The sequence below is a fragment of the Leiobunum rupestre genome, chromosome 9, assembly GCF_980474605.1.
Source record: "Leiobunum rupestre chromosome 9, qqLeiRupe1.1.hap1, whole genome shotgun sequence".
NCBI classification, from domain to species: Eukaryota; Metazoa; Arthropoda; class Arachnida; order Opiliones; family Sclerosomatidae; genus Leiobunum; species Leiobunum rupestre.
In genome coordinates, this window is record NC_143392.1 from 52,408,592 (window position 1) to 52,432,807 (window position 24,216).

General features: G+C 35.9%; 1 protein-coding gene across 1 annotated transcript; it reads right to left on the reverse strand.

Moving 5' to 3' along the window:
- Positions 1 to 12,727: 12,727 nt before the first annotated feature.
- On the reverse strand, positions 12,728 to 15,130 carry LOC149930884 (uncharacterized). The gene is made up of 2 exons (XM_090157963.1): positions 14,158 to 15,130; positions 12,728 to 13,326 (listed from the first exon to the last, which is right to left on the reverse strand). Exons 1-2 carry the CDS (start codon positions 15,128 to 15,130, stop codon positions 12,728 to 12,730), a joined length of 1,572 nt encoding a protein of 523 aa, XP_090014089.1.
- Between the last annotated feature and the right edge of the window lie 9,086 nt (positions 15,131 to 24,216).

Genomic DNA, 24,216 nt, shown 5'->3' on the forward strand with positions numbered 1-24,216 from the left:
AGTTCTAGCTGTCTTGAGTAAGACTGTTTTCGGATTGTATTTACCGTAGTTTTTTGTGAGTCTTTCTCTTCCATTCTGAGTTCTTCTTTTTCATCTTTTTCTCGGAATTTTCACAAACTGCCGCGTGATGGCGTTTCTTGCAATAGGTACATGTAATTTGTGTTCTGCAAAATCTGGCCAGATGCCTTCCCGTAACGAAAACATAACAATTTCCCTTGCGTTTCAAAATGTCTTTTCTGCCCTCCACGTCAAAATCGTGACATTCTTCTGAGCTATGACCTAGGCTCTTGCAAAACATGCATTTTATTTCGGTTGTATTGCTAAGAGCCGATATGGTACTCGTTTTCCCTACTTCTTGGTCCTTTTTATTCTTTGAGCTATATTGACTAGACCTTTTCCCACTTCGATTACTGAAGTTTGAATTTTGATAAACTTTCGAGTCTTGCTCTCGCCTTTCTCTGCCTTCTACTCGCGTTAAAGACTTAGCTCTTTCTCGACATTGCACTTCCTTTCTCATAAACTCTAAAAGATCGTCAACTCCTAATTCTTCCTTGTCGTCGAATTTTCTAGTGAAATTTACTTTCATCTCCATAGGAAGTATGTTTAAAATGATATTGAATAAGGCTGTGCTATACGTGTCTTGAGTAACTCCTAGAGCGTCTAAGCTTCTAACTTCTAATTCCATTTTATCGTATAATTGGCGAAAGGCTACGACATTATTACTATCTTCTAGTCTTGGTAATTTAAAAATTGTTCATATGAGCGTTTTTAATTACGTCTATTCTTCCAAATCTTTTTTCCAAAATTCCTTTAGCAACCTTATAATTTTGATCTTAAATGCTCAATGATGAAATAGCGTTATACGCTTGTCCCGATAAGTAAGATCTTAAATACACCAGTTTTTCGGTGTCGCTTCTCTCCGTTTTATCAATGATTAGCTCAAACTGAGACCAAAAACTCTTCCATTGGTGGATTTCTCCATTAAATTTCGGTATTTCTATTTTGGGTAAACGTGCAGAAAATTTATTATTTACTCGCCCACTTAATGTTCGATATGACTCGTCCGACTCCGAAGATCCTCCTGATATTGTTCTTCTTCTTGGCGCTACGGCTTGCTTAAGTATACTTTGAGCTTCAGTCTTAATTTCGATGATACGATCCATGTAAGCTTCCGCTTGTTTGATATTTTCGGAGACTTCCGATGAAATGACTCGCGGATTAAATGTAATACCTAGTATTAACGAACAAAACAACGTTTATTTTACAAATTCACACAGTACACTTTTTTCCGTTCGTAATTTACGAAGTTCTCCTTCTTACTGACCCTTCGTTCTCTTTTTCTCGTCTCCGCGATTCCCCTTACCCCCTTTTTCCTACAAAAATGGGGGTTCCAACGGCATACCAGAAAGGAGGTCCATTATGACAATAGGACAGTTTCCAAATATAGCTCAAGGTCAACCGGTTTTAGCCTCGTTAAGGAAGACCTTTGCTTGAGTTATTTTCCGTATATACACAGAACAAAATAACAAATACCAGAAGTAATATAACACCATTTTTAACACCCCTCTCGCAACGTTTGCCTTTCACTTAATTTACGTTGAACGAATATAAGCAAAAATTTAAAGCAAGTGTTGGCTCGACGTGAAGTAGCTCTTGTTTCAACAGATGTCGCTAGCGTCAAAATAAAAACCAGATGCTTAAGCTACATTTTGACCCAAAATTCGGGCCGTTTGTAAATTTCACAACAACTTAAATTTAAGAAATTTTTCACAATATTTTTATATGGGATATATAATTTAGATAAAAAAATACATTAAGCAGAGTATCGGTTGTCTAATTATAATACTGGATAATGGTTCTCTGACGACGTTATTGTTTCGCTATTTTAAATTTGGGCTTCCTTGGCCATTAATAGCACCACGCTCTCCAGTAAAGTCGTTTTTTTCAAAGAATCAGCTAAATTCATAGCCATCTTTAATAACAAAGGCCTTATCATATTACAGGTGGCAATGATTGAGCCGAAAGTTGCTTTAAGCCCTCCAAAAGTTTTGCGGAGCTTTTCGGCCGATACTAAGATGTTGACAACACTGTCTTTTGTTGTTTTTAATTGCAATTTTTTTTATTGAGTGCCATAAACATACAAATTATGCCCAATTTAAATGCGACAAGGTAAATATCCTTGATGTCCTAAGCACACGTTTATTCTGCTTAAGGGTGAATACATCGCGGAATTTGGGTCTCATGAATTGGTGAATTTTATTTATTTAGCAAATTACAAACTGCTAAGCTGTAGACCTTATAGGCAGCCTTGCAACAGTATGCCAAATGAGATAAAGTAATAGACAATAGCATAATACAATATATACATCAGGGATCGCGCGAATGTAATCACGCACACATTGACGGAATGACTGACGACTTTCACATTTTAGGATGTTCTCAGGTAGTGAATTCCATCTGGAAATAGTTCTAAATGTGAAATGCCATTGGCGGAATTTAGTTTTAACTCTTGTTTTAATAATTTTCGCACTATGGCCTCTAGTGAAATCGACGGTTCTTATTAAATCCAATCCTAACGTAACTTAAAATATTATTTATTTTTACAAACAAGAATAAATATTTAATTGAATATATTTTTCATTACCCAAATCATTAAGATGGTCATTATATGTCAGATTTATGTTAATTTTTATGTTGTATCTCAACATGGTTAATAATTCTACTATACATTGCGTTTGAAATTGATCGATACAAGCATTTTTCACAAAAAAATAAGAAATTTTCAGGAGGTATTGAATAACTAGTAATCGTTTTAAATTTTTATCAGTGAATTATTTTTCACCGGTAGGTTGCAGACAAAAGGTTTTAATGAGAAAGGGAAAATGCAGACTTTAAAAGCTTAGAATCAAATTGTTTTGTTTAAAATCCGCCTATTTTCACTGATCTATATGGTCATTCTATTTATTTTAAATTGAAAATTATCCAAAATGTTTCTATGATGAAAATAACCACATAGAATTTCCAAAAACCAAATTAGTTTTCAAATGTGCTTCAAATATACCAAAGTCCGCTGGGATACACCTCTGGGCACGATAAAAAAAGATCCCGAGGAGTCTCGGAAACTTGGCCTTTTTTGAAGTCCCACAAGATAAAATCTTGGAGGCCAACGAATGAGGCCATTTCTTCCCCCCTCCATCGATTTGTAAATTGGTTGTTAAGGTACTCCACGGCATCACGGTGCTGGTGTGCTAGCGCTCCGTAATTCTGAAACCCAAGGTGAAAAAATTCATGCTAGCGAAGATCATAAATGGCGTCCGCTACCTGGTTTTGAAGATATGACAAGTAACTCTGTCCATAAAGACGATCTGGTAGAAAAAGTGGATCAATTAGTCTATATCCTACCAGACCTGCCTCGTTGTACCACATGTTCTGTTGGTTAAATGGGCCATCTCTTGAGAAAGTGCACTCATCGGGTAATAGCAAAAGACATGATGTTAAGCCAGTTGCAGAATTCGTATCGGCACTGCATTTCTTCTTTGTGTAGTTCTTGATGGAGTGTCGTTCAGTAAGGATGATAAGGGTGAGTGTTTAGAGCGCTACAAACGTTGCTATTTGCCTTTTTTGAAGTCCCACAAGATAAAATCTTGGAGGCCAACGAATGAGGCCATTTCTTCCCCCCTCCATCGATTTGTAAATTGGTTGTTAAGGTACTCCACGGCATCACGGTGCTGGTGTGCTAGCGCTCCGTAATTCTGAAACCTAAGGTGAAAAAATTCATGCTAGCGAAGATCATAAATGGCGTCCGCTACCTGGTTTTGAAGATATGACAAGTAACTCTGTACGGGCGTTTCAATAACCTTCAGCGAGATATAGCTTGAGCATATGGTTGTGCTGCTCCAAATTATAACGAGCAATACTTGAAACGATAATTTTAAATGATGATTTTTTAAATAGTAATTGGCAACTAAGAAAAATAGATGAATTTAGGTCTACGCTTATTCATCCTATTATTGTTTTGGAAATTAAGTGGGTAATTCCAACATAGAAATTGTTTTGCCAATTTTTGATTTAAATCAATGGAATAGAAAATTATTGCCTTCTACGACAACTGTTTTTTTTCATTAACTCATATTTTAGTGAAAAATAGGCGGATTGTAATCAAACCAAGTTTATTCTAATTTTTAAGAGTCTGCTCTTAAACTTTCACATTGAATCATTTTGTCAGGAATCTAACGGTGTAAAATAATTTTGTTCCAAAAACTATTAAAAAATTATCCTCATTTCCGTGAAAATTAAAATTAAAAACGACTACTTGTCATGTCATACCCCCCGAAAATTTAGTTCTTCTACAATACATAGTTTTTCTAAAAACGTTTGTATCGATCAATTTAAACACACTGTATAGACTTTCACCGGTTTGCTTTTGGTTCCATGTGTAATTGTTCCCGTTCCTTACAAAGTGATCAATCTAGTCATAAATCCAGCATATATGCAAAATGTCTGACATGACGTTAAAACAAAACGGATCTGGACACTCAGAGGCTGGACGAATTGCTTGATTGATCGACTCGTTGTGAATAAATGAATAAATAATAAATAGTAATCAACTAGGCTAATACGTAAGGCACCACCTTAGGTCTAAGTCATCAATCCTACCCTTGTCATTTCACTGAATTGGTTTTTGAGAAAGAAACCTCTTGGATAAAGTAAGATCCGCGAAGCACGAAAACACTTAAATGGGTTGGATATCAGTTAACATCATCAAACAACTTAATTTACCTAATTATTAAAACCCTCGAACTGTTTTGTTTTTCACCTGTATTATAAATTTTCTGACAAGAGATTTGTTATTTTTAGATTAAAAATCTAGAAAAAAGCGAACAAAAGCTAACAAAGAAGATCAACACTTTTTTTTTGAATGAAGTAAATGTTTTAGAAATTATTGCGAATCGAAATTGTACATTTCTTTTGCCTATATCTTTAATGTACGAATCAATCGATTATTGGTTTTCCAAGACGAGTGTACTGAAATACGCTAAAAAGCTAGCGTACCACGACAGTCCTTTGTATACCGAATACATCTGTCTCTCAGTATCGATATCAACCAGAAAGAACACACTTCTCTACGAGAGTTTTCTCCAAGCGTAAGCGATATTACGTTTTTGTCGTTATGGAATTTATCTTAAGTCAAATGATAGAGTAAACTACTAGGTGCCTAGATATTTACCTACTCCGGCCATCGCATGATCAAAAAAGATGCATTTGTACTTGCTGTAAATATGATTTGCTATGGGAATCAAAACGAAACGATTTGGTGGACAGTCCTGAAGAATAATATTAATGAACGATGACTAAAAAGTGAATTGACGATATAACAACAACGATAAAAAGCCCAAGCGAAATTTTCGTCGTGTAACTTAATTTATTACATAAATAAAAGAGTGCCATCTGGTATAATACAAGTTGTTTTCCAAAATTCATGTGGATTTCTTTGAAACCGATTTAAAAAGCTTAGAACGCAGTTTTCAACACATATTTTTGTGTGGCGTGATTGATCTGGGAAAGTTTCTGTTTGCGACTTAGATCTTCTTAATTAATAATTCGTTTCTATTCTATGATCTCTTCTGAATTTCTTAAACGCTATTGGACTGTAGCTATTGATTGTTTTAATATTGAGAGGAGCATAAGTAGCATAAAATACAAACTATGTCACTGAACGATTTCGTTCGCGAAGTGAAGAATACCTAGTGGACACCTTCTCTTTGGATATCCTTTATATTCTAGTTGCCCTTTTTGGGATACCTCTTAATTATCCTTTCTTATTGCAAAAAAGTGTACCATCTTTCACCATTTCCTTTTTCGAAGCTGATTATTAATATAGAGCATAAAAAACACAAGATAAAAAATAATTCAAAATATTTATCGAATCGCAGTTTTTGACGTCATTTAACTTTCAGTTTTATGTAACTTCCAAATATTTAGTTTTAAGCGTCTAATTTAACACATTTCGAGAAGGGTTATGGTTTTACTCAAAGTGTATTAGAAGTAGTGGTTTTAGTTGTCGTTCTTAATGTGAAATATTGTCCTTTACTTTACTTTCATCAAATGATCATAAGAAAGGGTAAATGATTTTTGGGCATTTTTATGTGACGGTTTTAGGTAGGTAAAGGTCCTCTACAGTCGTATTACCTAAACGGTGTCTGGCAAAACTATTCTGCGCTTTTCTCAATGATGCCCTTCATTTTTCAGCAACCATTTAGGGGCAAATTTAAATGATTCATTGATACATCCGACTTAAAAATATCTATGACTGCGATGCCCGATTGAAAGCATGAGTGCTTTTATCAATGGATCTATCGCAGAAAAAGATTAAGATGAAATATCTTATCCTAAAGATAATTGTTCTGTTTACGGAAAACCTTTCCAAACGTGTTAATAGTGCATTTCTTAAATGTGTTAATATCTTTTATACACTTCAAGGTATTTATAATGATTTATTTATTTTTCCAGAGTCTATTCACACTCAGAAACGATGTCCACGGAATATTGGATGATCAAAGTAAAACGTGTGATGGAGATATTGAAATGGAGTAAGCCCGAGGAAGAGACCAAAGCACTCACGATGAAAGATCTTTCAATGGCATTTTACTACTGGTACTGGTTCTTATTGGGGTCTACAGTCGTTCTTTTGGTCGAAATGTTTCTGAAGTGTTGCGATGTTTTGAGGTTAAGAAAACAAGAGAGCCACGATTTTTTAATGTAAACTATAAATACAAGTCCTTTAATTTCAGACGGGATATCGATACCCTCCAAAATTTAATAAACATTTATAAGGTTTCTTTAAGGTCAGTAACACTCTCACAGTTCAAGTCAAGTTTTGACTTGTGAAATTAAGGAAACTCCCCAACCAAACTGGTTTTTAGCGATAGAATGATAAGGGGTTAATATTTTGGTTGACTTTAGTGTTGCCTGAAACAATTTTCATTTTGTATCCTGCCCCACCCAAAATATTTAAAATATCAAGGCATCTATTAAAAAATTTCACTCATTAAGTACTCAGACCGCCAGACGAAATTTTGGCTCAAGTCAATCACCTGACCGCAGATTTCATCAACTAAACGAAAGCGTTGAAGGTCAGCCTCTGAAATTTATACTTTGGACTGTTGAGATTTATTGCTCCAGCTTCCTAATGTAATACGATATACACGGTGTTTCAAAAGTTATGCAAAAATCTTAAGGAGTTGTAGGGGTTGAGTTGAGAAGTATGCTGTTTTTTCCCCCATTTTCCTACAATGAGTTAAAAAAGCTCCGGAGAGCTTATAAGTTAGAACTTCTAGCCCCTCGAACGATGTTCCAATTTAATTGGTCAGTATAAGTAACGATGTTTATTTTATTGCTCATATGTAACGATGTTTATATTAATCGAGCATTATTATGTAACGATGTGTATATTTCAATGGTACTATATGTAACGGTGTTTTTATATTATTGCATACTATATTAACACTATTAATATTATCTGTCACTATATAACGATGTTTATTTTCTATTGAACACTACATGGGACAATGTTTGTATTTTAATGGGTACTATATGTGCACTATAAAAATGATTTTTATATTTTATTGCTCAGTATCAAAATGATTTTTAAATTTTATTTCTAAGTATAATAATGCATTATATTTTATGGCTCACTATAAGTAACGAGGTTTATATTTTCGGTCAACATTTGTAATAGTTTTATGATTTATTAGTCACTTTGTGTAAAACTGTTTCCATTTATTTAGTCACTATATGTATCTACGTATTGTTGGTGTGGAATCTCAATAACTATAATAAATGAAATTTCGTTAATTTGGTCTCAAAATATATTTTAAGCGAAGATCCTTTGGAAAAAAAACTAAAGTTTTAGGAAAATTAGTTCGAAATAAACAGAATGTAAAACCACAGAATAAAGTCCGAAGGAAACCTCTAACTAGGAAAAAGAGTCTCGTGCTTTGCTGCCCTTCCTCTTCTCGTAGTAGCCTCTCGATCTGGAATCTACGAAAAGTATGGTACCCTGTTCCTAGACAAGCTGAGTGGCACTCGCTACCCCCACGCGAGATGATGCACAACGTAATGGGGCACTAAGTGTGGAATCACGTGCATCTCCCCCCGTTGTGTACGTTCTTAACAATAATTTATCATATTTCACATCTAGGTTTTTTGGTGGGAAATATTTGTTAGGAAAAGGCGGGTAAATTATTTAGCATGTCTTTCCGTAATATTTAGTTTAAGGGATCAATGACTTGTTTTCCAATGGGTATTTAAGTTCAAATTTGTTTTTGATGGTCGCTTTTAAACAAGTTGTCCCTATATAAAAATGTAATTTTTATGTAGATTGAACTTTTAAAAGTTCGTTAGTTAATGATTATAACATGGTATGATTTTAAAACGTTTTCCCCATGTGTTCGAATCCACGTCACGTGACTCGCGCTGAGTTACGTGTGACTAACATGTGTTTTGCTAAAATTAAATTTGATTATTTGACAATAATTTTACATTTGTAGGGGTTTTTTTTATATAAATGCTGCCATTTTTTACCACTAGGTTTTTATTGTAAATTTTAATTTCCGGTATCTATGGATATCGTAAGAGCACTAAGTAACGGGAGGATATAATATTTTATGGTAGTATATTTTACGTGTATTGCTTGGAACGGATCAACGAACTATAAACAAGCTGTCCCTATATGAACATATCACTTTTAAGTAGGTGAAACGTTTTACTATTTTATAGGGTTCATTAGCTTATGACTATAACATTATAAAATTTTTTATTAAGTCTATATATTTTAACTGTCTACAGTCATTTATGTAAAACAAAAACATTAACAACAACATAAAAAGTTTGTATGAATGGTCTTGCGAAAAAAAACAAGTTTAGTAAATTCCTCAAAAAGGAACATTCGGGTATGGTAGCCGTTAATATTTTTATAACCTGATACATCTTATATCCGTGGTTCTGTGGTAGAATGCTCACCTGACGTGCAGGAGGGCTCGGGTTCGAATCCCGCCCGATACTAACGCAAATTGAAAAATATTTATGTTACACTCAATGACAACAAAAACGGGCCCTTTTGGAAAAACCTTTTCCCTAATTCTAAGAAACTGCGTACGCAGCGATTACCCTTTGCCCCGAAAATGCGAACGCGTTCGCAGGCCTGACAGACAGACACGGTGGTTGTATAACCCCTCCTAGGGTACAAAGTCCCCTCGGAGAGGTAAAAACAGCACATAAAATCAAACATGTTCCTTTCAAATATTTGATCTTTTGTATGGCTGTTTACCAGATACATCTTATAAACAAGTCGGCCAAGGCCGTAATATTAGTTCCACATGGATGAATTAATTAATTATTCTCTAAGCCTTGGCGCGTGTCAAAAGGTTAAGCATTACGTCAGACGTAAGCTTCTTTATCTGTATTGTAAGTTTGAGCTCCGTATCTCAAATCCACTAGGAACTTCGAAGAAAATTCGCATACGCTCACAAACCCTTGGCGCGCGTTAAAAGAGTTAAACATAGGGTCAGACTTCAGCTTCTTAAATGTATAAAAAGTTTGAGCCCCGTATCTCAAATCCAGTCAAGACTGCGTAAAAATGCTAAGCCTTCGTTAATTTAAAATTAAGTCTGGTAAAATATCCGTAATACCTATCCTAATACCTACATCAAGTTTCAAATCGCACGCGAATAGCGTTAAAATTAGGCCAAAACAAGCTAAGCCTTGGTTAAATTACAATTAAGTCTGGTAAAATATCAGCAATGACCATCCTAATAACTACATCCAGTTTCAAAGTTATACCTCAAATCGCACGCGAATAGCGTTAAAATTAGACCAAAATAAGTTAAGCCTTGGTTAAATTAAAATTAAGTCTGGTAAAATATCAGCAATGACCATCCTAATAACTAAATCAAGTTTCAAAGATATTCCTCAAACCGCACGCGAATAGCGTTAAAATTAGGACAAAGCATGCTAAGCCTTGGTTAAATTAAAATTAAGTCTGGTAAAATATCAGCAATGACCATCCTAATAACTAAATCAAGTTTCAAAGATATTCCTCAAACCGCACGCGAATAGCGATAAAATTAAGCCAAAGCATGCTAAGCCTTGGTTAAATTAAAATTAATTCTGGTAAAATATCCGCAAAACCCATCCTAATAACTTCATCAAGTTTCAAATTTATACCTAAAATCGCGTTTCAAAGTTATACCTCAAATCGCACGCGAATAGCGTAAAAATTAGACCAAAATAAGTTAAGCCTTGGTTAAATTAAAATTAAATCTGGTAAAATATCAGCAATGACCATCCTAATAACTAAATCAAGTTTCAAAGATATTCCTCAAACCGCACGCGAATAGCGTTAAAATTAGGCCAAAGCATGCTAAGCCTTGGTTAAATTAAAATTAAGTCTGGTAAAATATCAGCAATGACCATCCTAATAACTAAATCAAGTTTCAAAGATATTCCTCAAACCGCACGCGAATAGCGATAAAATTAAGCCAAAGCATGCTAAGCCTTGGTTAAATTAAAATTAATTCTGGTAAAATATCCGCAATACCAATCCTAATAACTTCATCAAGTTTCAAATTTATACCTAAAATCGCACGCGAATAGCGTTGGCAATACACGGCTTCGATAAGTGAGTGTCACACTTATTTGTTACTTCTGGTCATACATGGCTTCGATAAGTAGTGTCACACTTATTTGTTACTTCTGGCCATCCACGGCTATGATAAGCAAGTGTCACACTTATTTGTTACTTCTGCCCATACGCGGCTTCGATAAGCAAGTGTCACACTTATTTGTTACTTCTGGCCATACGCGGCTTCGATACGTAAATCACGCACTCTGCGTAAGGCGAAAACGAACGTCAACGGGAATGTGGTTTATGCGGCGCCCAAGGGCCCCTAATTTTTCTAGGGCACCGAAACCTGGCAAACCGTTAGAGCTAAAGTAAATACGTAATTTAAAAAAGAAATTAAATTTTTAAGTCACTCAGTTGGGTAATAATCAGCGTGCGTAAATCAACGGCCACAATCGGAAAAGTGGGGCTTTTGCGCCCCCTATTTCCACGACAGAACTGAAACGTGCGCACATTGTAGAGGTATAGCGGTTATATAGATTAAAACTTAAACGGAATTTAAAAGTCAATCGTATCCAAAATTACAAGACTGCGTATTTTTAAAATAAGACTGCGTATTTTTTTTAAAAGTGCCTAAGGGGGGTCGGATAGAAGGGGCTGGCAAAGCGCCGCTAACTAAATTTAAACCGTGAAACTTGGTTGTGCAGATAGTGGCAACCATATTAAGCATTCTTAGAAAAAACGGTGGGGTTATGTCACCCCGTTCAAAAGATATGGAAGATGTTGCAAATGTGGACGACGACGACGACGACGACACTTCACAACATTCTAACGAAATCAATAGTCCCTCTCTATATATACATATAGATGTGGCAGCTTGGAATTTCTTCGTCGAAGCCGCGGTCACGAAGGATGATATTGGGATAGAACGGAAGAATATAAAGTCTATTTTCAGCGTCTAGGGAGAATGACCGGTCTCGGATATAAAAAGTTTAAAAATTACTCCGCAACAATTATCTACATCAATAAACTATCGTCTGTATATCATTTAGCAGTTAACATGTGTTTTAAAAGGGTGCATCAGGTAAAGAAGTGTTTTCATTATATGAAACATACGAGTGGCCACCATCTTTTATAACCGTTAGGAAAGCACGCGAAAATGTCTTTAGCGTGGGTTTCTGGACCCTACGTGTTTGTAATGAAATATTTGTACCGCAGTCGCTGTACATTACAGTCAGTTTTCCTCTTCGGGACCCAAATCTTTTAAGTGCCGCTAGAAATGCATCAGTAGTCATGTCGCTGACTAACTCTAGGTGAATAGCCCTGGTGGAGAAACAGACGAAAACAGCGATGTACGCTTTAAACATTTTGTGTCCCTTTCTTTTATGACTCGTAAAAGGAACGGTCCCGCGTAATCAACTCCACTTTGTAAGAACGCTCTTGATGGGTTAAATCTTGGTGGATGTAGATCTCCCTTTAGTTGTTTTACGGTTAAAGCGTGTTGGCGCACGCAACGAACGCATTTCCGTATGTGAAAGCGAATAGCGTCGCGGAGACCAACAATCCAATATTTCCTTTGTAGGATTGCCATAAGTAACTGAGATCCCCCATGAAAGTTCCTCTCATGCTCATGTTTGATAAGAAGATCTGTAAGAAGAATTTTATTGGGTAAAATAATGGGATTTATTTGATAACCGGGAAGATTCGCGTGTCTTAAACGACCTCCTATGCGCAGAATTCCTTCTTGATCCAGAAAAAAAATTTTACGAAAGAATTTGACTCTTGCTTCTGAGTGGTTTGTTCTTTTCCAATCTCTGAATTTCGTCCAAGTATTTCTCGAATTGGACTACTTTAACCCACTGATTCAAGGCATCAGACAACTCTTCTTTTGTCAAAGGTCCTGTTCGTTTCATATCTGGAATACCTTGCTCCTTCCTACATTGCGCCGCGTTTCGTAAGTTATGTTTAAAACGAAGAATGTACGCAGTGACATATACTAGTGGTTTTAGCTTGGACTTGGATTGAAGTAACGAGTTGTCAAGGTAGCAATGAAAAACCGTGTGTTTAACCTTTTTCTCTTACATTAAACACTCCTCGGGTTAACGTTCAATCGAAAGCTGGTCGATCGGTGAGTCCCTTGTCAGCCAATTTGGTAAATTCCACCAAAGGTGGTTGTCCCGAAGTTTCGATACAGATATACCTCTTGAGGTACAGTCGGACGGATTTGACAGTCCTTGTACATGATGCCACTCGATTGTAGGAAGAATAGAGTAAATCTCCAGATGCTCTGTTGGAGACAAAGGTTTTCCATCTTTGGGGTGGTGATGCTAACAACGCTAAGGCAATAGTTGAATCCGTCCAGCCATGTACCTCTTGTATTACGACCTTTAAGGACTCTTGAATTAACTTGATTAATCTTGTCAATAAAAGCGCTCCACACAGTTCGAGTCTGGGAACTGACTCCGATTTTAACAGAGCGACTCTGCTTTTTGCTGCGATGAGTTGGACTTGCGCTTTGCCTTTGATATCTATGCTTTTGAGATAAACCGCTGCGGCATAGGCTCGTTCCGACGCATCGCAAAAGCCGTGAAGAGTGAGCTCATGAACTTCTGGTTGAGATATGTGACGCTGGACGATAATGTCTGGTAATTCTTCTCTGTACGATATCCATTTGTTCAACAACCAGTGGCTTTCTGGTTTACTGCCTAAGGGTTAATCCTATTCTAGTTTGCACGACCAGAGCTCTTGAAGAATTATTTTGGGTACTATAACGATTGGAGTTAGTAGACCTAGGGGGTCAAAGACCTTGGCGGTGTCTGATATAATTTTTTTTTGTAATCGGACGTCTGGCTTTGGGTGGTGTCACCTTGAAAATGAACTGGTCTGAAGCTGGTTGCCAGTATAGCCCCAGTGTTTTAATTGCTTCATCGATGTCTATTCTTAGAGGACCTTGAATTTCTTGTAATTCTCGAGGTATTAACTCTAGAAGAACAGGGTTGTTAGACGCCCACTTTCTGAGCTCAAAACCTCCTGTTTTAATTAACTACTGTAGCTCTGTTTGAATGAGTAATGCTTCTGTCAAAGACTCCGCTCCAGACATCAGATTATCGACGTAGAAATGGTTGTTAAGAATTGGCGCCGCCAAAGGAAATGTTTCCTTTTCGTTGTGTACTAATTGTTTGAGTACCTTTACGGCGCAGACGCGGTTCCGTATGTGACAGTGAGAAGGCGGTAGTCTTGAATGGGTGAAGTTTTCTTTTCTCTCCAAACGATTCTTTGAAAATCCGTATCTTCTGGGTGTATTAAAATTTGACGGAACATTTTCGCAAGGTCAGCTACCGTGACTATGGTGTGGAAGCGAAATTGAATTAGGCGATGATCGAGGTCATCTTGGAGCTTGGGTCCATCGAGGAGAATGTCGTTAAGAGAGACGCCGGTTGACGTTTGAGCGGACCCGTCGAAAACAGTTCTCAAGCTTGTGGTTTAACTTGTTTCGTTGATTACCGAATGATGGGGTAGGTAGTATGTGCCTTTACTTTTTTCCTCGCCAGGCGAAATGGGTTCCATGTGACCTAGCTGAAGGTATTCGGCCATAAAATTGTGATATTTATCACGTCTGGCCTCATCCTTGTCGAGTTGGCGTTTTACGCATTGTAATCGTCGAATGGCTGCTGTTCTTGAGTCTCCAAGTACGTCTGGATTGACCGTTAATTGTAATCCAACAATGTATCGTCCTTTCTTATCTCTTGTATGGGTTTGATTGAAGATTTTTTCGCATTCGAGTTCTGTTGATGACAGAACGGCAGGTGTTATTTCTTCAATATCCCAAAATCGTTGAACTTGTTCTTGAATTGAGGTGTGATAAACTTGAACAACTGACTGGTTGTCGTATGTTCCTTGTGGACCGGAAATGACCCATCCAAATATTATGTTAATCGCACCTTGCGTATTTGGTGTTCCCTTTTTTATCCCTCCGGAAATGATTTCTGTGTAGATGTCAACACCGAGTAAAATGTCTATTTCACCGGGTGTATGAAAGTTCGGATCAGCCAATTGTAGGCCCTTGATATGTGGCCACTTGCTAGGGTCATATGGTTGCTGCGGAAGATATCCGGTAACCTTCTTCAGAATTAGTGCTTCTACAGACAATTCAATGTAACTGTCCACGTTTGAGCGCATATGTAGACTAACGCTGTTTTGGCAGGTATCTTTTCCCTTGTTTCGAATCCCTCCGATTGTAAGGGCTAAACGTGATCGTTTTAGTTTTAATCGTTGGGCGCAGGCTTCACTCATGAAACTTGGCTTCGACGCCGAATCCAAGAGAGCTCTTGCGTTTTTATATCCACCCGTTGAATCCCTGACTTGAAGGATAACAGTAGATAAAAGTGCGCTGGACTTGCCGCTTGAATTTGGTACAACGTGAGACATGGCTCCTGAGTCCTGCTGGACCTTGTGAACGTTTTTTTCCTTCGATCTTGGTGAAGAAGGATGTTGTGATAGGAGGTGCATTTTCGGCACTGCCCTCTATTGCATTCAGTGCTTTGATGATCTGCTCGTAAGCAGTTGAAACATAGAAAATGCTTTTTGACTAAGTTCCAACGCTCATTTATAGAGGCTTTCAAGAATGTGCCACATTTGTAAATGACGTGACCGTCTGTCGAACAAATGACTCATTTCTCTCTTGCTGTGCCCTGGTGCGACACTGCGGATTTCTTTGTAGTTTCTTGAGCTTGTTTGGGTCTGCTATGAGTACCCTCTGTTTGTGCAGCAGCCAACGCTCTTGCTCGTGTTTCGAGGAAATTCTTTAAATCTTCGAAATGAGGTAACGTACTACCTTTTAGACAAAGCTCCCATTGGCGGCGAGACTCTGGATCTAACTTTCCTTTTATTATGTGAACCAGTATTGCGTCCCAATGTTGGACTGGTTGTTTTAGAACTTGTAATGGCCTTACGCATTCCACTGTTGTGTCGATGAGGCGACGTAGGAGTATAGAAGATTCATTGGTCATGCTAGGCTGATTGAATAACCTTTTTACATGTGCATCAAAAATTTATCGTTCGTTGTTAAATCTATTTAACAGTATGCCTTATGCAACCATGTAATTTGCGTCGGTAACCGGGATGGACTGTATTAATGTGGCCGTTTCATTGCGCAATGCTTGTTTAAGGTATTGAAACTTTTGAGAATCGGAAAGTTTCTGATTGCCATAAACAAATCGTAAAATGGTACCCACTCAGTGTATTTGCCGCTGAAAGTTGGTATTTCGAGCTTTGGTAGCTTGATGTCTACGATAGTCCTAGCTGAACTGGCTACACTTCTACTTGACGCCCTTTGATCTTGAAAATCCGTAAAAATATAATTAAATCTTCTAACCTGCCACGTAATAAGTCATATTCCGTGTTGTGGGCATCAAAATCTTGTGGTGGGCATACAGCTCCGATACTGTTGTGAACCATATCAAGCTCCGTGCTCTACGCCATCAACCTTCGTATGTATAACGCCAGAGCAGAATCCAATAAGGGCGTGGCCGTCGTCTGACCAGCTCTCGCACCTTCTAGTCTGGGTAATTGACCTTTAATTGTTGTGCGCTTGTTTATTGAGACATCCATAGTTCGGTGTTAAGATAGTGGTAGTCCTGTGAAAAAATGTCACTGTCCGCACACCCAATAACGCCACGAATAGTATCCGGTTCCGAGGCTCAATGCGAACAAAAGCCGTTATGCATTGAAAGAACAATTATCCTTTAAACCGCGTTAGGATCCGGCTCGACGGACCAAAAAATGTTCGTGTATTACTGAAAAACTCCCGGGATACAGAACTAACTATTTATTACTTAAATACAATTATTAAAAATAAAATTACAAGCGCGAGAATATTTGATGCATTCAGTTAAGTTGTTTACCGATTCTGCTTTTTTTCCCCAAGCAAATCTTTTGGTTTCGTTTTCAATATAGAGGCGAGCGTTTACGGGGCAAAGGGCGAAAAGCCGCAAAAGCGCGAAGAATTTAGCAGGTGTAAGACTTACAAAGGGTGGCTTATGTATTTGCCATATAAATATGCCTTAATTGAATATAATTAAATGAGCTTTAATTATTTAACATTCAAATTGGCCGTAATTACTCTTATGAGTTAAATTCGTCTGAACACTAGGACTATGGTTTGAGCAGCACCTTATCTGATCAACGCACATTAATAACCTTGCCAATGAAATTTAATATAATATTTGCCTAATTCGAAGAAATCGGAAATTACTAAATAACAAAATTTTAATTAAATTTTTTTACTCACTGATATTCGCATTTATATTTTGGTATTTCGATCTGGGGGAATACCTCCCAAGCCAACCTAAAAAAATTATTACTTCTGCAAAAACGAGTAATTCGAATAAAAGATAATCAATCCTATATAGCCCATTCATCACCGATATTCGCAAAATACGATTTCCTTAAAAAAAAGAAATCTACGACTATTTCTTACTAATTTATATCTACAAGTACCTCAACACTTGTTTTTATAACCGCTTTACTGAAAGCAAACTTGTCATTCAAGTTCCAGTTCAAGTTTAATTGATATTCACCTTGGTTTTTACAATGCTTGTAGGGCTAAGTCTTTTGGTTGACTTGTGAGCCCTTTTTGCTTGATATACAGGGTCTTTTTTTTTGCTCGGAAAAGTGTTTTTTTTCAAAAACTATTTATAGTACCGATTTCAAATTTGGAAGGTCAATTCTCTATACCGGGGGACATCAGTTTGAGAAATTTGAGCGTTTTCGGTAATGTTTTTCACCAATTTTGAAAAATTATTTTTCGACCACTAGGTGCGAGATAAAAAATTTCTATTATAAAGTTGTAGGCCGTCATCGAAAACCCTTAAAAATTGTTCACTCGACGAAAAACCATTTATTTATCAGTGAAAATTCGAGCTTGAAAAATTTACAAGTTGGTGAAGCCAAATTACGATTGTTTGAAACGATAATTGAAACCGAATTACCTAATCCAGTTGAAACTTTGGTTAAAAAAACGACCGGATTTAAAAAACACGAGGCTATAGGTCAATCCTAAACATGCATTGGGTATTTAAAGGAAAACTTTGGGAGATTATTATCAGTGTTTGATAATATTTTGAACAATGCCTCGTTATTCAGTAGCTGAGCGTACCGAGATAGTTGCCATTTACTATGGAGAAGCAGCGCAAAACCTTAGAAGAGTGACTGAAATCTTCGCAGAAATACATCCAAATGGAGCACCATCTGTAAATACAGTAAGACGAGCAATTCACGATTTCAATCAATTTGGTAACTTGCAACCTAGGTTTCGCGGATTGGGTCAACCGGATTTAGACTTCGAGAACAATGTACTCGCGTACTTTGTGGCATATCCTCGACAAAGTTGCGCTAACGCCGCTGCTGATTTGGGTTGTTCTGCAAATCGTTTGTGGAAAATTCTTCGTAAGAATCGCTATCACCCATACAGAGCTACGCTCCACCAAGGACTAATTGACGGAGACCATCAAAGACGTTATGAATTTAGCAACTGGTTACTAAATGCTGTCCAAGAAGATAGACAATTTTTGCGCCATGTTTTGTTCTCCGACGAAGCGTCATTTTCTAGAGATGGGCCCTTTAATCATCAAAACAGCCATCTTTGGTCTGACATCAACCCACATTGGGGTTTTGAATATCATCACCAGGTTCAATTTGAACGGGTCAATGTTTGGGTTGGACTTGTTGGAAACCGTTTGATTGGTCCCTTTTTCCTGCCGACGAACCTCAACGGCCAAAGGTATTTACATTTTCTACAGAACGAACTGAGTGACGCAATCGACGACCTTCCATTGGCTGAAAGCCGTCAGTTGTGGTTTCAGCATGATGGCGCCCCTCCGCATTTTTCCCGGCAAGTAACTGAGCACCTCAACAACGAGTTTCCTGAAAGGTGGATAGGGAGAAATGGTCCAGTGCATTGGCCAGCAAGGTCACCTGACCTAACACCGCTGGATTATTTTCTCTGGGGATTCGTTAAAGCAAAGGTATACGCCACGCCCATTGAAACTAGGGAGGAACTCATTAGACGAATAATCAGTGCTTGCCGAGACGTCACACCAGAAATGGTAGAGAAAGCGCACAAACCTGTGTTGCAGCCAATGGTGATATTATTGAAAATGTTTTGTAAAAATTTATGTGAATAAAATATCTGCATTTAAAAACCAAACGTGTACATTTTTTCAAGTGTGAAAACTCTACTACGTTTGTATTAGACTTGTTCCCTTTTCAATTATCGTTTCAAACAATCGTAATTTGGCTTCACCAACTTGTAAATTTTTCAAGCTCGAATTTTCACTGATAAATAAGTTGTTTTTCGTCGAGTGAACAATTTTTAAGGGTTTTCGATGACGGCCTACAACTTTATAATAGAAATTTTTTATCTCGCACCTAGTGGTCGAAAAATAATTTTTCAAAATTGGTGAAAAAAATTACCGAAAACGCTCAAATTTCTCAAACTGATGTCCCCCGGTATAGAGAATTGACCTTCCAAATTTGAAATCGGTACTATTAATAGTGTTTGAAAAAAAACACTTTTCCGAGCAAAAAAAAAGACCCTGTATATCATTTCTTTACAAATACTTAATTATTAACAATAACTTTGATAACAGTTTTAAATAAATGAACAGTTAGCGCGGAATAAATATAAAAAGAAAAACAGTAAATAAACAAGAGAAATTATCATTAAATACAATATAATAATATAACAGTTAAAAATTACAAAAATTAAAACGTTTACAAACGAAATGAGCTAAACCAAAATCCAAGAAATCATATAGGAAGAAACCATATAAGAATAAGTATACCGAAACTTATGGCTTATGTGTTACGTGTTTATTGTTTGTATAATTTTAGGTATCTTCTTTAATTAGTATAGCCTTGAGGTCCCGTTTAAAAATATGGTACTTTTTAGTTATGTCTATTTTGTCTGTTGAGAAGTTTAGCAGTTTTACCCCACTTTAATAGATGGAGGTATATTTTTTACTTGTACAACAATACGGTAGTGTAAACAAATTGGTGTTTCTGGTATTTATAGGATTATTTTTTGGTTGTACTATTTTGCGGTTTCCGTGGTAATCTTTGTACAAATATTAACATTGATAAATAATCGTATAGTTGATAAACATTTAAAATTGCTTCTTTCCAAAATAATTCCTTAGTGTGTAACAGGTAAGGGGCGTTGTTTATAGTGCGGATGGCTCGTTTTTGGAGGACACTTATTCTGTTTATATTACGTTGACTTGTGTTTCCCCAAATACAGTACCCGTAACTTAACTTAGTATGAAAAAGGGGCAAAGTATATCTCTTTTAATATTTTATGTGGGATTGTTGTTTTGCATTTATAAAGTAATACATTTATCATTCTCAATGTCTATCCAAATTTTCGACATGGGCATTCCAGTTTAAATTTTGGTCAAAAATCATTCCAAGGTCTGTACTCTATTTATTTTTTGATTGTCTATGGTAAATTTAGTTAAGGTGTTTGTGTTTTTACCTATGTTGCTAAAAATTGTATATTCAGTTTTTGTAAGGTATAATGTAAGATTATTTTTTTAAGCCACGTATTAATTTTATCTAATGCTTGGTTAACTTTTTGAAGGACGGTTTGAGTACATATCCCCCCCACTAATTGCAGTGTATCGTCCGCATATAATATTAGTCTGGTTTTAATGACGTCGGTGATGTCATTCAAGTACAAATTAAAAAGTAGTGGGGAGATTATTGAGCCCTGTGGGGAACCACTACGCAAGGTTTTAGGGGTCTGATATAATTCCGTTTACTTTGGTGAAGCATACTCTATTAGATAAATAGCTCTCTAACCAGTTGCCAGCCACACCTCTTATTCCTATATGGTTTAGTTTTTTTAATAAATTTTTATGGCGGATGGAATCAAACGCTTTCCTGAGGTCTAGGAATACCCCTATACATATTTCTTTTACATCTCAATAGTTAATTATAGTATGGTATGCTTCAGATATTGCATTTAGGGTTCCCAACCCGGTTCGGAAACCGAATTGAGAGTCCGACAGCAATTTGTGTTTGGTGGTAAACGAGAGCATTCGATTTTTAAATGCTTTGTTGAAATTTTTTCCAATAAAAGGTAATATCGATATAGGTCTATAATTTTTGTTATCCATTATGTCGCCTTTCTTAAAAATAGGTGTAATTATAGTTTTCTTGAGAGCGTCTGGGTAATTAATAATAAACTTAAAAAGTTAAATTGAAACAGGTACAGGTCCAAAATGAACTTTAAAAACAGCGAACCTTCCCTAACATTCGGAGAATTACACGCAAATCTTACTTTTGGAATTCCAAATCCAATATATAAAATAAAACAAAATGAAATAAAGCTTTAGGCGAACCGTTCAGTGAGAGTAATGAATAATAAACTTAAAAAGTTCAATTGAAACATGTACAAGTCCAAAATGAACTTTAAAAACAGCGAACCTTCCCTAACATTCGGAGAATTACACACAAATCTTACTTTTGGAATTCCAAATTCAATATACAAAATATAACAAAATGAAATAAAGCTTTAGGCGAACCACTCAGTGAGGGTGATGAATAATAAACTTAAAAAGTTAAATTGAAACAGGTACAGGTCCAAAATGAACTTTAAAAACAGCGAACCTTCCCTAACATTCGGAGAATTACACACAAATCTTACTTTTGGAATTCCAAATCCAATATATAAAATAAAACAAAATGAAATAAAGCTTAAGGCGAACCGTTCAGTGAGAGTAATGAATAATAAACTTAAAAAGTTCAATTGAAACATGTACAAGTCCAAAATGAACTTTAAAAACAGCAAACCTTCCCTAATATTCGGAGAATTACACACAAATCTTACTTTTGGAATTCCAAATTCAATATACAAAATATAACAAAATGAAATAAAGCTTTAGGCGAACCACTCAGTGAGAGTGATGAATAATAAACTTAAAAAGTTAAATTGAAACATGTACAGGTCCAAAATGAACTTTAAAAACAGCGAACCTTCCCTAACATTCGGAGAATTACACGCAAATCTTACTTTTGGAATTCCAAATTCAATATACAAAATATAACAAAATGAAATAAAGCTTTAGGCGCACCACTCAGTGTGAGTAATGAATAATAAACTTAAAAAGTTAAATTGAAACATGTACAGGTCCAAAATGAATAGACTTTGATCAAACATTATTTTCTTCCTACCTCTGTAAAAGACACATTAAAATTCGAGTTAAAATCATTAAAAAAATCAAACAGTTTTTTAATAAAATACTTACTCTTATGATATATTATCAGCAATACTAGAGATTACTATGTTATAATCTTTAACGTTTGTGTAGAACGCATTATGTACTTTATGGTGACCGATTCCAAACTATCGAGTAATGGCGTCGTACCACGGCCCCCTGCACGCGCTCACGCTGCTCGCGACGATAGCGGCACCGGCGATCGACTGAAAATTGCGAAAGTGAAATTAGTTAACTTTTTTCCTACATTGACCTTTGGCGCTGACGTAACAACTAAGAAATGGCTGGAGTATATGGCGAAAACGTTCCAATTTTTAGAGTTTCATTAATTATTACTAATTGTGTAATTTTAGGGTTATAATTTCTTTCCGTAATCTTTAAATTACTTATTAATAAATAAGTAAAATACGTTTGGATATTTTTAAATCAAAATACGCGCCGAGAAAACCAGACAAAGAAGACGCTGTCGACGTTAATAATGTAAACAAAAGAACTAGTCATGTGTCCGCTTATCAGCTGTTGTTTTTCGATTTTATTCTTACAGTTCTTTGATAGTAAGTTGTTTTAATATTTACAAAGTTAACTTCAATTTAAGTAAATAAGTAGTAAATGTAATGCAGATTATAAAACTAGAATATTATTTTTACAGTTAACAAAGTCAGACAATGTTGAAGATTGCTGAAAATCTATGTATGAGACATGTAAGCATTCTAAATCACAGACTCACTAGTCTCACTCACAGTTCACAATATGGTTTAGGTCTAAATGTAGAGATTCCCATTTTTTTTACCATAATTTAAGTTAAAATTGGTTTTTGTTAATTGCTTTTAAGAATCTCGATAACTTAGTAGTCAAACGCTCACATTAAAGTAATCAGCTTTTTTCAAGTAAAATTCATCAAGATTCAATTAAAATTACTGGATGATGTAGGAACATGCTGGATGATGTAGGAACATGCTGGATGATGTAGGAACATGCTGGATGATGTAGGAACATGCTGGATGATGTAGGAATATGCTGGATGATGTAGGAATATGCTGGATGATGTAGGAATATGCTGGATGATGTAGGAATATGCTGGATGATGTAGGAATATGCTGGATGATGTAGGAATATGCTGGATGAGGTTGAAATATGCTGGATGATGTGGATAAACATTCTTTTCGTTTCTGATGGTAGTTATATTCGAATTTGAGACCTAATCGTATATTGGCTCATATGTAATGCCACCAATTAAGTAATAGGTAGTGACGTACATCTGGTTCCAAATCCTACGATTACGCATTAGCCTCACAACAGACTATCATTAACTGAAGTTCCTTAAAATGCAAACCACAAACCAATCTTCCATGTGAAGTGTATGCTTCGTTGACTACAAAATCATTCCTAGAGATGCTCTTAATCCACAGTTTGCATAAATTTTCATCAGCGGGTAACTGATGAAATGACACTTTGGTCTTCTTAAAAGTAGATGAACACAATGGAACAGAAATATGCTGGTATTTTTTAAATGGGTAATTTGGAGGGGCAGGTCACTTCCTTGATTAACGACGCACCTCTCAAAAGATTAAATCGTTATTATTTTGATTAAATTCAATTTAATCACGATTATGTTGATTAAATCATGTTTAATTAATTAATATAATCTTTAAATCTATTTAATCATGATTAAATGATTAAATCTGATATAAATGATTAAATCTGATATAAATGATTAAATCTGATTGAAACAATTAAATCTGATTGAAACGATTAAATCGTGATTAGTATGATTAAATCGCGATTAGAAATTAGAACGAGAATCAGAATGATTATATTGGTGATTGGAATGATTATAATTGCGCGTGATTTTATCGAGCTTATTAGAATAATTTACTAAGTGATTAGAATTATTATTTCGTATTTACCGCGCTCGATAAAATCTCGATTCGACCGATTATATTGATTAAATCGTGATTAAAATGTTTAAATCGTGATTAAAATGTTTAAATCATGATTAAGTTTAAATCGTGATTAAAATGATTAAATCTAATTAAAATGATTAAATCCTGATTAAAAAGATTAGATCCTGATTAGAATGATTAAATCTCGTTTAAAGCGTGGTTAGATTTTCTAATCTTGATTAATTTTTGTTGAAGAAATAAAAAACAATGAAGATATTTTGTAACAAAGTCATTCAACAGTACTAGTCCGTTCTTACTAGTCAGTTTTCTGTTGTACTACCATCGTTTCATTAATTGCTATGTATATATATATTTTAACCAAGTCGAAAATAAACCGTTCATTACTTGTAGCTGATGTCACTGGATTTATTTCGGT

Coding starts and splice junctions, on each gene's coding strand:
- LOC149930884 (XM_090157963.1), bottom strand. CDS start 15,130: ATGCACCTCCTATCACAACATCCTTCTTCACCAAGATCGAAGGAAAAA. Junction 13,327..14,157: donor TTCGCCTGGCGAGGAAAAAA/GTAAAGGCACAT, acceptor ATTAACCCTTAG/GCAGTAAACCAGAAAGCCAC.